The sequence below is a fragment of the Conger conger genome, chromosome 10 (assembly GCF_963514075.1).
Source record: "Conger conger chromosome 10, fConCon1.1, whole genome shotgun sequence".
Classification (NCBI taxonomy): Eukaryota; Metazoa; Chordata; class Actinopteri; order Anguilliformes; family Congridae; genus Conger; species Conger conger.
In genome coordinates, this window is record NC_083769.1 from 27825918 (window position 1) to 27839251 (window position 13334).

General features: G+C 41.2%; 2 protein-coding genes across 6 annotated transcripts; one reads left to right on the top strand and one right to left on the bottom strand.

Moving 5' to 3' along the window:
* Positions 1–1010: 1010 nt before the first annotated feature.
* On the top strand, positions 1011–7286 carry tatdn2 (TatD DNase domain containing 2). Of its 5 annotated transcripts, none has more exons than XM_061258474.1 (7): positions 1011–1146; positions 2044–2405; positions 2747–3181; positions 4229–5383; positions 5481–5608; positions 5923–6106; positions 6446–7286. In XM_061258474.1, the coding sequence occupies exons 2-7, from the start codon at positions 2064–2066 to the stop codon at positions 6584–6586; spliced, it is 2385 nt and encodes a 794-aa protein (XP_061114458.1). In that variant the 5' UTR covers positions 1011–1146; positions 2044–2063; the 3' UTR covers positions 6587–7286. The 5 variants fall into 5 exon arrangements, with proteins under 5 accessions (XP_061114458.1, XP_061114462.1, XP_061114463.1 ...); XM_061258478.1 differs by having other exon boundaries at positions 2750–3181; XM_061258479.1 differs by having other exon boundaries at positions 2132–2405.
* Positions 7287–8704: 1418 nt separating this feature from the next.
* ghrl (ghrelin/obestatin prepropeptide) lies at positions 8705–9607 on the bottom strand. Its single transcript, XM_061259089.1, has 3 exons — positions 9494–9607; positions 9061–9165; positions 8705–8821 (listed from the first exon to the last, which is right to left on the bottom strand). Exons 1-3 carry the CDS (start codon positions 9605–9607, stop codon positions 8705–8707), a joined length of 336 nt encoding a protein of 111 aa, XP_061115073.1.
* Positions 9608–13334: the final 3727 nt, after the last annotated feature.

A 13334-nucleotide genomic window follows, 5' to 3' on the forward strand; every position in this document is an offset into this window, starting at 1 on the left:
ACTGAGCAATTACATTCATGTCATTTGGCAGACGCTCTTATCCAGATTTAGATCCATGACCAATAATGACCAATAATTTTTGCTCTTTTTGTCTTAAAGATATCAGGCCTTTTTTTTTATTTTATTTTTTTTTTAGCTTTGTTTGAGTACTAACATACATACAAATGTAGTACTTAAATTCAGAATTCAGAATGTAGTATTCAAATTCAGTTTTCCTCAATACCAGTAAACCCAATTTTTAACAAATCTTTCACAAATCACTTAGATTCATCCATGTTCATATTCTTGATTATGGTGACATAAGACTTTGTCTTTTCAAAAATAACTGACTTCCCTAACACCATTGTGTGCAGGAATGGAACCGACCTATTTTCAGAAAATCTTTTTTACTGGTTCTGCTCCAAGTAAGATTATCTGCCCAACTCCAGGCCTGCCAGTTACTGTACCTTGCTTATCCTTACACATTTACAGCAATGTACAACAAGCGCAAGATAGACATTTTTTAATACTTAATCCCAGGAAAACACATTCAGAGAGAAAGCTGTGACATGGTAGGTATCAATTAAAGTAACATATTTTCTTCTATCATTTATAGGTTATGGATACAGCTTTGGAGCCTACAAAACTTTACTTGGATTACCAAGAGTCTGAAAACCAACATGGCAGTTTGAAGATTGTTCATACATATTAAAGAATTTATGTGATGATATTGCATTGCTATGATTATTTATTTATTTATTTATTTATTCATTTTATTTGATTAATTTATTTATTCTTGTAATTTAAATAATCATACAATAATTCTTAGCGACGACAGAGAATTAAAAATGGGTAGAGATTTCTAATAGAGTCTATTTATTGTTACATAGATCTATAAATAAATTGATTCAGAGGATCCTATTCAGGTTCCCAAAATTTTAAATAAATAAATAAATAAATAAATAAATAAATAAATAAATAGTCCACGTAGTTCACGAGGGAGGAATGATTTCGGCACAACAACGCCACAGGGGATGCAAAATCTGACGGGGGAAATTGATTTCGGCATAACACCTGTCCGTCTATGCTGAGAACACACACGTGGTCGTCGTAGTCGTTAGCAAGATAGCTTTAGTTTAGTTTGTAGCTGTAAGTGGTCGAGTACAGGTAGGATACCGTTATTCTCAAAGTTAATTTCCTAACGGGTTCCAAGATGTATAAAACTATTACACATGATCTAAACACGAGTTCACTTACACTTATCTATATTGCTTACCACTCTTCACCAATGAAGATGGTTTATACACATGTGAGTTAACAAGCTATGGTAGCCTTGCTAACGTTAACTGACAACAATCGATAAATACAACATGGTTTAAACATATACTGTAGCTATGGGTTAGCTAAATTAAATTCAGATTGCTTCATCAGGCGCACTAGATCAAAATCAACAATACTTGTGCTTGGTACCTGAAGATGGTGGGTGGCTGGCTAGCTAACCTTAGTTGGTTTTCGTTCAGGTGCACGCTATATTGCTAAATTGGTGCAGACAGCCAACTATCTACCTGCTGTTAACCACATAATGTTGCCTAGCGAAAGCCCCAATGTGCTGTCGTGTTCGAGAAATAACTTTGCTAATTAACTGAATGTGCAATTATAGCAAGGCAGCTTTATTTCGCTTGGCAACTTAGAAAACGCTTGCATAGCTAGCTATAGACCTGCTATGCAAGCCTTTTAGCATGGAAACACCAGCCTCAGGTTTTTGGCGTGTGCTTCGAGACACTTGATTTTTCAGTGTTTGTGGAGGAATACAATGAACTCAGTGTAAAATGTAGTTCTGGCTGAGGCTGTGTCGACGGTTATGTTCTCCTGACACTTGTGAAAATCGATCGTAATTGATCGATGTTAACATTCTTTGTGCACCGTGGTGCACCGGGTAAACTACAGTATTTAGCCAGCTAATTGGTGAGATTTGGGTTTTTTTTCCCCCCTCCTGATTACCCTTGAGCTCTGTCTGCCGAAGTGATTTGCAAATAAATCTGCAAGCATCTTTTTGTCTTCTAGTACTGCACTGGTATTGCGAAATGGACAATAGGAGGAAAGTGAAATTTAAATGGTTAAAATCGGCGGTGTGGTCACCTACTAAATACAGGAAGAACAGCATGGGAGTAGCTACGCCAACCGGTTTGCACCGTGATACCAGTGAAGAGGCCTGCTCAGATTCCTTGAACATGTCAACGAGCTCCACAGACTTGAATGGACTGGAGAACATCAGCTTGGACACTCCAAAGAGGCCTTTGCCATCAGCAAATAAACAGGTGGTGAATAGTTGCCCATCTGTAAAGACGTCAGGCAAAAGCAACAGAGATCGGAAGGACCGTAGGAAGCTATTTCACACAGAAAGTCAGCTTTCCCCCCCTCTTAAAGTAAGTTTGAACCAGAATCTGCTACAATAGCATTTAGCAATTTCACAATTGCATTTAAATGCATTAGCTTTAATTTTACACCAGGATTAGAAAGGAAATACCACTATGCCAGTGCATAAGGTTCATTTATATTGGACTGACACAATTCAGTGGGTTTCACTATGAGCCCAACCTACCTGGTCATTGATGCAATGCCTTAAGTGTCCGCATTCAAATGTTGTGACACTGTAAAATTCTTACAAATTAAACTTAGCGCATGTAATGTGAAAATTATTAAGCATTAGACTGAAACTATTCAAAGGCCAACTCTCCTTTTGATTTTGTGTGTGTCTGTCTTTCAGCAGGAAGCTAAGGTGGACAACCCATGCACCTTGAAGGAATCCTTGAAAACCTTAGATAATAAGGAGGTTTTAAAATATTCCCCGACTGGTCAGAATCAGAAAAGCAGGAGCCCAGGGCATGGTTCAAAAGCAATATATGTCAAGGCGCTGACAGCTGCCATTTTGGGAGGTGCAAAGAAGAAGCCAGCGGAAGTTGAGGAATACTGTGCTGAGAGAAGCCCCTCCACAGTACTCAGGCCCCAAGATGGGGACATCAGTGAGGAGATGCCTGGGTTAGAACTTGTCCATGGCATGCGTTTTGATTGCTCCTTTACAAACAAAATGAAGTCTCCTGAAGGAGCACATATTGGGGGTGAGGACAACAGGGCTGGACCATTAGTGTTCATTGATAGGGACCTGCAAGATGACACTGTTTTACCTGGGAATGACACGAGGGTAGGCATTTATGGTCTCACTTCTCAAAAGTTTCCTACTTCAACCGTGCTTATTTTCTTTTGTAAAGAAAATGTTTTTGTGAGTGTGTCTCAGTATGGTCACCCCTAAACTTTTGAAAGCACTGCATGACTGTAAAATGCCCAGTTGGATTGTTTTAATAGCACGCAGAATCCCTTTCCCTCTCATATTGGCTTTTTTCCAACTTTGAATTCAATTCCTGAAGTGTAAAGAGCTGCATAAAGTGTGGAAAACTGGCAATTGAAACTGAACCCAGGGTTCTCTGGCAGTGTGTAATGCTTATAATTCTGGAAATTTAACAGACCCCCTCTTTAACACAGCACCTCACACTTTCTAATGTTCTTGGTATCTGCTTGTTGTCAGTCCATATTTGAGTATTCAAATATAGGATATCAGTAAACAATTCAAATATTCGAGGAGCCGCGGTGGCGCAACAGGCTAAGACGCAGCAGACTCGCGGTTGCAGTTCACTGCAGTTGCACACCTGGAACCGGGGTTTGATTCTCAGTCCTGCCAAAAGCCAAGTTTGGCCGGCTCACGTGGAGCAGCAATAATTGGCTCGCTGCTCCAGAGGGAGGGACTTGGCAGGGTTAGTAGATCGCCGCACAAACAAGCACCTCGGGCGCCTCGGAATCACGGTTACAGCTTGGGAGGTGAGACGGCTTGAAGAAGGCGTGTCGCTCTCCTGTTGGCCGCCGAGGGACGGGGTGTGGGCGGTGTATCTAATACTAGCTCTAATTGAATCAGACGGGGTCCAATTGGCTACCAAATTGGGAGAAAAAGGGGAAAAAAATCTGATAAAATTTATAGAGAAAAAAAAATAAAAAATTCAAATATTCAATTAATAGAAATGTGCATGATTTAAGACAATTGGTTGAGAATGAATGTCAAAATATAAGATGTTTAGTCTGAGATGTGTGTGTGTGATGATTTACTGTTGAATTTTCAGTACCTTGAAAACCGTAATCTGAGTAGTCTCATAATCATATAGTCTGTTTATCCCTTGTATGAAATGTCTTGTTTCCGCAGAGAATCATTTTGAGAGAGGACTTTGAGGATCCAGATTGGTCTGATGTGGATGACCCGGTGGAGGTTCAGACCTTTTCCCAGGATGAGGAATGTGTCACTAGCACCCAGTCAAATGAACACTGCCATGATGATACACTTCCGCCTCTTGAATATGTGGCCAAGCCACTGCCTCACTTCATGGTTCTAGACAGACCTTTAGAGACGTGGAGTGGTGGAGTTCAGCCGCCCTACAACCCCTTGGCATCAAGCACATTAATTACAGGAAGAAAGTCACCCTGTGACCCCTCTCAAAACACATGGAGAGAACAAATCCAGTCTCCCTGCAGTCCTTCTCCAAACACATTGGACCCCACCCATCAACCCTTCAGCTTCTCTCCAAACGTGTGGAGTAGTGGTGGAGTCTATTCGCTGTGTGAACCCTCCCCAAAATCATGGAGTTGTGGAGTCCAGTTGCCTTCTCCAAACCCACTTCAGAGTGTCCAGTCCCCAGGTCTGTGCTCTGTGATGAGCCAGCAGCACCAAAGTAATGCAAATCAGTCTGCTAACCCTTTTGCTTTGCCAATCCACAGCATCAAAGCTACCTCCAGCTCACATTCAATAGAGTCCAGGGTTCCCCTCTACAGTATGTTCCCCAGCTCCTCAGTTGATTCCTCCAAAGTAAATGCAAGGAGCTACTCAGACTCTATCCTTCACTTCAAGACTTTTATGGGTTCCACACAGGAAAGGACCAGACGGGTGTCCCTGAAGGCAGAGCCTGTCTGGGCCCATCCTCCTCCATGCTCGAGGGTGGGGCAGGTGGGTTTCATTGACACCCACTGCCACCTGGATATGCTGTACGGCAAGCTTGGCTTCCACGGGTCCTTCTCCCGCTTCCGCAGCCTCCATGAGAGCTCTTTCCCTCCCGAGTTCCACGGCTGCATCGCGGACTTCTGCAACCCAAAGATCATGGTGAAACAGTGGATCTGGGAGAGCCTTCTGAAGGAGGAGCTGGTTTGGGGTGCCTTTGGCTGCCACCCACACTTTGCCAAGGAGTACAATGACGTACACGAACGCTACATCCTGGACGCCATGCGTCACCCCAAGGCCATTGCATTTGGCGAAATCGGACTGGACTACTCCTACAAGTGCACCACGGACGTCGTTACGCAGAAGCAGGTACAGGGTAGGGTCGGTGGGAATGTTCTGGTCTGTGGGAATGTCCTTCCTGTGTGCTGTGAGGCTTGACGGTCACATCATCCCTCGTTTCCTGCAGGTGTTTGAGCGTCAGCTGCGCCTCGGTGTGGAGATGAGGAAGCCTTTGGTGATACATTGCAGAGATGCAGACGAAGACCTTTTAAACATCATGAAGAAGGTGGTGCCGAGGGACTATAAAATACACAGGTGGGTGTTGACACAGCTTTGCTCACTTCACAGTGACGGTTTTATGAGTTAGTAGTACAACAGTGGAAGCATATCTTGTGGGTGATTTCTTGAGGGGCCATGTTGGTGAAGTACCAGTGGCCAGTTCTGATTTGTCACCCATCTTTTAAACAAAAATCGATTATTATCAATCAAAAGCATTGAAAATGCACAACTACTGATGTCTTGCTCACTTTATTCAAATTTCAAAATTGCTATTTTTGCCCACGTAACTGGGTCTAATGAACTCTCACTCATCCTGGATGTTCATTGCACTTAATTTACTCTGGACACAGGCACTGCTTCACAAACAGCTATGAGGTCATTGAGCCATTCCTCCAGGAATTCCCCAATCTTTCGGTGGGGTTCACTGCCCTCATCACCTACCCCAGAGCTGTGGAGGCCAAGGAGGCAGTCAGGAGAATACCCCTGGACAGAATTGTGGTTGAGACGGATTCACCATACTTTCTCCCAAGACAGGTACTGTGCAGTCAGTGAAACTGAGATCTTACATTAGCAAATATACGGTTGTTGCTGTTGGTCAGGGGAGTGTTTCTAGAATGCAATGCATGTTGCAATTTTGAGTTTTGTTAATGTAGAATTCACTGTTACATTGTTTCATTTTATCAGACATTTTTGTTTTTATTTCATAGAACATAGATGGTGAAGTGGAATTTTAGTGTATTAGATGTATATTGTATCTCTACCAAGCTAATATAATGTGCTGTGAACAGTATAATATCAGTTTCAATGTACATTTGTTTGTGATAACTACATGTCTCAGCATCTCTATCCTATGCTTGTGTATCGTCTTCTCAGGTCCCTAAGAGCGTTAGCAGGTTCTCACATCCAGGCCTGGCACTCCACACACTGCGGGAGATCAGCACCCTGAAGGGGGAGTCCCTGTCCACCGTCTCCACCGCTATAAGAAGCACAACCGCACAGCTGTATGGCCTGTAACTACTCCTGCTGGTAACCTGCTAACCATGCTGACTGAGTCCTCTACACCCACAGTGTGTAAATCAGAGACCTTGCTCTATCCCTGCTGTAGTAGCTTGCAGAGGGGACTTTTCTTTGCACTGACTAGCATGGGTCACAATTGTACACTGTACCAGAATTGTCTGTAAAATATGTGGCTTTGCATATGAAGACATGATTGCTGAAATGGGATGGGAATTATTACAAAAATGTAAAAGACAATGTTATTGATTTGTACATATTCTCAAACTTTAAAGGCATTCGATGCCAACATGTTTACCTGTTAATCTGTTGTGAAAATAGTCATTTGCAGTATTGGCAAATGGAATTTTATTTGTAATTTACTTTAGTATATTTTCTTAATCTCTTGAAAACAGAAATGCTTGTGCATTTAGGTGGCATAAGATGTCCAGTTGTTTTCATAATCTGTTGGTTGAGACTTGTTAGAGTGTGTTTTATTTAGTAGTATTAGTTTGTGTTCCCATCACACTGCATTTTACTGTGGGTTTGTGCAACTTGTTCTCTTTTTTTTTTTCTATGTTTTGATTGGTAGTAGTTCCTTCAATCAAACAATTTAATATACAAGTCTTCAAAGCCACGTTCCGCACAGTTACGGCAAAGTACCTTATTGTGTTTTTCCAGTACTTTCCCCCTACAACTCATTAAAGATGTTTTTAATGGACTCTGTGTCCCCAGAACGCTCAGCTGTTTTTCCATCATCTCTCGTTAATTGCTCTTATGGCTGCTGGAGTTCCACTGGCCCACATATGAAAGTTTCATTACATTTCCTCTAGAAGCTAAATTATATTGTGTTAAAACCGATCAGCACAGTATCCAGAATTTTCAGGTTCATCAGGCACCATGAGGTAAATTGTGCATGGGCAATGTGTTCCTTCCCAATACAGCTCCATTAGAACATGAGTGCATGAGCAAAAACTGCTTCTTAGGGCTTTGTTTGCCTTTGAGATTTGAAACTAAGGCACGGGAAAAGAGGTTACGGTTGTTTAGAGTGCATCAGGATACCAGGGCAGTGAAAACATGTTTTTCTGTGTTTCACAGTATCTTCAGTTTCTCAGAATAACAGCTCTACAATAAGGGCATGCCTCTGAATCATGTGGATGCTCTCTAAGATGGAAGAGAGGCTTTTAGGAATGTTTGATGTTTTCTTTCCTCTTCAGCCTGTGTAGTTTGTGACCTAGGAGGCATTTTCCTTTGAAGTTGCCTCTCGCATGTATCAATGCTGTCTTTCAAGAGGTTACGGTATTGACTTCCCACTGGCTCATTTGGTTAAAGACTTGTACATCCAGGTAAGAGTAATGTAAGAATTCACACTTCAACCTGTGGATTATGGGTACCCTGATGAAGAGTGTTGCTTGGCATAGGCCAAACCATATGCCTCAAGCTTATACCTTTTCAACTAAACAAAATGACTGTATTCTATTGTGTTGAGCCCCTATTTAAACCCCTAGTACATTCTCAATTTTCAGAATTTTCTCAACCAAAGCCAAACCCCCTTGCGATTTAGGTGAAACCACTTCATATTGGGTTTGGGACTGAAAGGGTTAATCATTTGGAGACTAATTTGATAATTAGCATGTTACATTTTGGTCAACCTTGTACAGGCTGCCAATCAGAATTAAACTTTCGATTAAATCAAAACAGAATAGATGAGCAGTGTCCGATCACACAAAAGGTTGAGTTTGTATAATTTTATTAAATGTTTAGCATTTCAGTGAATTATGCATGCAATCTGCTGTAAGGAATTTATGGGATGCAGGGTTCTGCGTAGGTGAGATCACATCCAGTCTTGTCACTCTGAAACATGGAAAAAATTGAACATGACTCTAAAGCAAATTATCTTTACATGTTCCCCTGTTTTACCCACAGTATTTTCCAAAACGTTGCTGTAATAAGGTTGTCACATCAGTGCAGTGCCACGGCATCTAGACAAGGATGAGTTTTAGAAGAGCATGTTTTAAAGGCAATGTTTATTTGGAACGGAAATACTGTCCATGGTACGGTAGATCTCTGGTTCTAGGAGGAACAGTGGCCTAGTGGAGTGAGGGTCAGATTATTATTCAGTCTATGGAGGGTTGATCTCTAACCTTCAGCTGGTGCATCCATCAGCAAATCCTGCATGATCTTCTGCATCAGTTCTCCATATTGCTGGTACTGCTGCTCCGTCATGCTGATCCCAATGTCAAAAGGGGTGTTGAACTGACAGTGGAGGGAATTGACTCGTTTAGGAGGGGCAGTTCTAGCTGGATACTAGCTTGTTACATTGCTTAAGACAATGGCGGGTTATTCATAAATCATGAACGTCATATATTTATGAGGATTGCAACGGGTTCTGCGCGTTCTTTCTGATGTATTTTGCCTAATTGCTATCCGCCAGTTCCATATTGCAGTGTATTTGTAATGGCAAATTACATGGTAATGGTAGCAGGTTGACAAACCGTAATGTGTCTGATGTCTTCATCCTGGAACGGGGCCTTGGTGAACCAGTCCAGGATCCCCTCCGAGTCCCGTCTGCCCACCCTGGGAGGCTTCTTATCCTTTCCCTACAGACCCAGAGTACTCCATCCAGTGTCCCCGAAAAATGCCTTCTGTCCTTTTTAAACTGCATTTACTCTGTAACCCTTCGATTCACACCCAGGGACAGAGTGGTGTGGTTGCCACTTACAACTTGCCTGTACGGCTGTTTTTCCTAGACCATTTCACTGACGGTTACGTCACACCCTCTCATTCTTCCAAAATTTGAGGAACTGTGAGAATATTTTACATGAGAGCTAGGTAGCTTGAAGAAAACTGGGAGTCTTAGTCTAATAAAAGTGACATATAGGAATGCTGGTGCTGCCTGCATGCAGCATGCGTTCCCCACGGCCATACCTGCGGTTTCTGTGAGGGGCTGAGGAAGCTGGAGCCAGCCTGGACAGAGTCCATCCACAGCGACAGGATACAGAGCAGCAGGATGCTGTAGGCCATGCCTTTTATCTGCCCCATGTTTGATGTTCAAAGTGTGATTAGGTGCTTATCAAGGAGAAACTAGAAACACAAAGAGAATTTGGGATTGTGTTGCATGATTTCAGATTAGGGAATTTCAAAGGGCATTATTTCAAAGTAATCTCTTCTGCATACATATCCATGGAGATATTTCATTGATAGGGGTTGTTGTATCTATCAATGCAGAGGGCGGTATGCTGGTTTTTGTTGTTTCAGGAATTAGTAGATGACCGTTAATTACGCAGTTCAATCACTTCACCTTTTTTGTGGGTCTAATTTTCTGACGGTAGCCTTAAAATAATCAGATACTAATCTCTAGGACCTGGGCTAGCAACCCCATATAGACATTTCTTTCCCCTTTACAATCCCTAATGGTAGCAAACTGAATATTGTTCAGATATAAACTTCGAAGTATAGTAGATACTACCTACGCATTAAGCAAGTCAAGTCATTTTACAACTCATTTTGATTTAATTGAGGAATGGATGTTTTTCTTACCCAGTGCCGGAGGTTCCTGGAATGGTATAACACTAATGTTCCTGCTGCTTTTTATATTGCTCGTCAGTTTTTTTATTGATGAAATACTTGGAACATATTGTATGAACAAATATGATCAGAGTGAAATACCAAAGATGCTGAGAGTATACTGATATCAGATGCTTAAATACATACGGGAAACACACAACACTTTAAATTGATAATTTCATGTTGCTCAGATAAAGGCCATTTATCTTAGACTAAAAACTATTTGCTTCATTGTAGCCTAGTGAAGAGAGAATGATTTATACGCTTTCATTCATATAAATATTTTAATTTTCATTTGTTTTGGCGGGGTGTAATGCTCAAACATTTTAATATTTTAGTCATGCTTTTTTGTGTGCCTCCTGCTGTTCTGCAAAGCTATTTCTCCATTTCACAATCCAGGCTTTCATGTGACCTTGCTGGAAAGGTCTGTTGATTGCTGTCACTGTCGGAAACAATTTACCAAGCAATTATACCAGCGCTATCCTGCTCCACAGGGATATGCTTTCCTGTGTGCACATACATTTTTTTCATTGGGAAAAAAGTGTTATGTATTTTCTATGAAGACATGATGCACTAGCAGACTGAAGTGACCAAAAAATAGATTTTTTGGTCAGCTTTTATATGCTGAAGAGAAAACGTAAGGGGAATAGCGCCCAAAAGTATGAGTAAAGATGGCTGCAATACAGGCCTGGCAGAGCATCACCAGAGAAAACATCCAGCAACTGGTAATGTCCATGAATCGCAGACTTCAAGCAGTCATTGCATGCAAAGGATATGCAACAAAATACTAAACATGACTACTACCTTTTACATGGTAGTAGTCATGGGGGGTCACTGCTGTAATTTCCACTTGGTAAAACCAAAATTTATAAACATGCCATTTATTAAATTCTGACAATAAATACAATATTGTATTTATGCCCATGTTTACCTATCCTCAGAAACCATGAATCAATTGTAGCATTACAGGAATGTCGTCTTTCTGATTAAGAGACAGAAGTGGTGCCGAAAATGTACCAGGGTGCTTCAGAAATATAAAAATTGTGGGATTTATTTGTACTTTGTCGCAATGTCCATGTTTTCATAATTTTAATATTTCTGTTTTTCTACTATTTATTTTTCTCAAGTAGAAAGCCTAATCATATAGGCCTAACCAGGTTAGCTGACTATCCTATGCTCCCATGCTCCCTGTTTTGATGTTTGGTTTGGGGAGTCTGCTCCTGATGGATGGATAAGCTGATTGCAGAGGCTCAGTGAAATTCTAGGAATGGAAAAAATGAGTGACCTCAGACGACTTCAGGTATACACTTCTCCACTCCCCAACCCCCTGCCCTCTGCCTAGCCCAGGAGTAACCATGTGTTGACCTGCTGTCAGTGCTGCCCATTCTGCTTACATTCTCTGACCCCTCCTGAGAGTACTGACTAAAAAAGCCTTGGGCCAGTGTGACTGACAGCTGTATACCTCCTTTAATAGTTGAAAATGAATCAAGTCAATTTGCATCAAAATTACAATTAGAATTGACTGATTTCACAAAAGGGAATTGTACTGACCCAGTATTTCCTGTAGATGGCAGAATGAGATCTCATAAGATCTCCACCAAAATGTCCTTCTATGTTAAACATACGATATCATTGGAAATTGCTTTTTATTATTGCACAGTGAAATAACAAATCTCAGAATAATGTGAACACATTAGGAAACCCCCAGTTGCCCCCAGGACGCCTCAGTTTTGGCCGAGTTTTAATGTGATTTTTTTTTGGAATAGACTGATCAAGAGTATTTATATTTTATTTTAAGTGTGTACATAAAGCAACATTAAAAAAATGCTGGACTTGTTAAGTAATACAGAGAGTTCAGATATTAATGTCCAACTTATTTATTACTCTTCAACCCACACACATAACCAATGACATCAGCGGGACTCAAGGCTGTTGTTATTGATCAATGAGAAATGTTTCCTTCTTTTTTGAAGATGACCATTTTCTGACCATTGTTTATTCAATGGTTTGCATGTTACCCATCTCACAGAATTTGAATTAACATTTTGTAAGAATAAAGAAGTTCTTATGGTGTTGTTAGAGTTGCACCTCCCTACATGTGTCCCTGATGATGACAGCAGTGTTTGTGTGTGCACACGTGTGTTTGTGTGTGGGTGTGTGTGTTTGCGTGTTATTGCTGTTGATGTTATCCTCCTGTGAGCGTGCTGTGGAGATCCCACTCCTGTAACTGAATTCACTTCTCTAAGTGTATTAGTTTGGTTCATATCCAACAGGGTTTCCTTCCTAAGATATAAATAAGGATCTACTTGGTGAACCATAATTGCTTTTTTTATTTTTTAAATGACTGCTCTTTATTTGTCCATCTATCCATACAGTGGCACAGACCTTGGCAGGCTGCTCATTCGAGGGTGGAGCAAAGCCCATTCTTTAAAAGACTCTGACACGCTTCACACCCCTGTCACATGTCCGGCCAGGTGTTAGACCTGCCAGGCAGCACTATGGCTGTCTCTATCCACCCTCCTCACTTCCTGACCTCAGCTGCACTGACCTCAATCCTGCCTCTGACCTCAGGGATGAACATGAGTGCAGCAGCAGCACTCTCTGTGGGCTAACACCCCTGCATCCCAGCCCCGGGTGATAACCAGCAGTACTAACCTCTCCAATCTAACACCCTACTTTCCACTTAACTCTGCAATCAAAGGTACAACAGGAGGCAATTCAAGATCTGCAGCTGATGCTACCACCCATTGTACTCCTCTCAGTACAACCTGCTAAATTGGCTATGAAAAATAATAATCAAAATAAATATACCAAAGTAAATGTACGTCCATTCAGTAAAATGGCATTGAACCTGCAGCAAATTGCGAGAAATGTATAAATGTTTTATAATCTTGCTCGTAATAACTTTGTGGCTGTGTTTCAAGTAATAAAATTGAAATTGAATTGCTGAACATCCTCACTGAATGGGACAATATTTGATGTATATTACCAGATTCCAACAGTGCACATCATAGTTCTCTTCGTAAGTGGAGAATATTGGTACTTTTATGCATTTTAATTTCTTGGTTCTCTCATAAGGTTGGCATTAAGTGCTTTAAATCACCGGGTCACCTATTTGAATCAGTCACTAATAAGGTGTAGTGCTTATGCAAGTCCCTCAGTTGTACTACTCAATGTCATGAATGATAAATGGACATAATTG

Bases quoted from the DNA above. Each gene is read 5' to 3' on its own strand.
- tatdn2 (XM_061258474.1), top strand. From the start codon at position 2,064: ATGGACAATAGGAGGAAAGTGAAATTTAAATGGTTAAAATCGGCGGTG. The intron at 3,182-4,228 runs GTAGGCATTTAT...TTGTTTCCGCAG, and splicing joins TACCTGGGAATGACACGAGG to AGAATCATTTTGAGAGAGGA. The intron at 5,384-5,480 runs GTACAGGGTAGG...CGTTTCCTGCAG, and splicing joins ACGTCGTTACGCAGAAGCAG to GTGTTTGAGCGTCAGCTGCG.
- ghrl (XM_061259089.1), bottom strand. From the start codon at position 9,607: ATGGGGCAGATAAAAGGCATGGCCTACAGCATCCTGCTGCTCTGTATC. The intron at 9,166-9,493 runs GTATGGCCGTGG...CTGGGTCTGTAG, and splicing joins GCCCCTCACAGAAACCGCAG to GGAAAGGATAAGAAGCCTCC. The intron at 8,822-9,060 runs GTTTGTCAACCT...CTCCACTGTCAG, and splicing joins AAGACATCAGACACATTACG to TTCAACACCCCTTTTGACAT.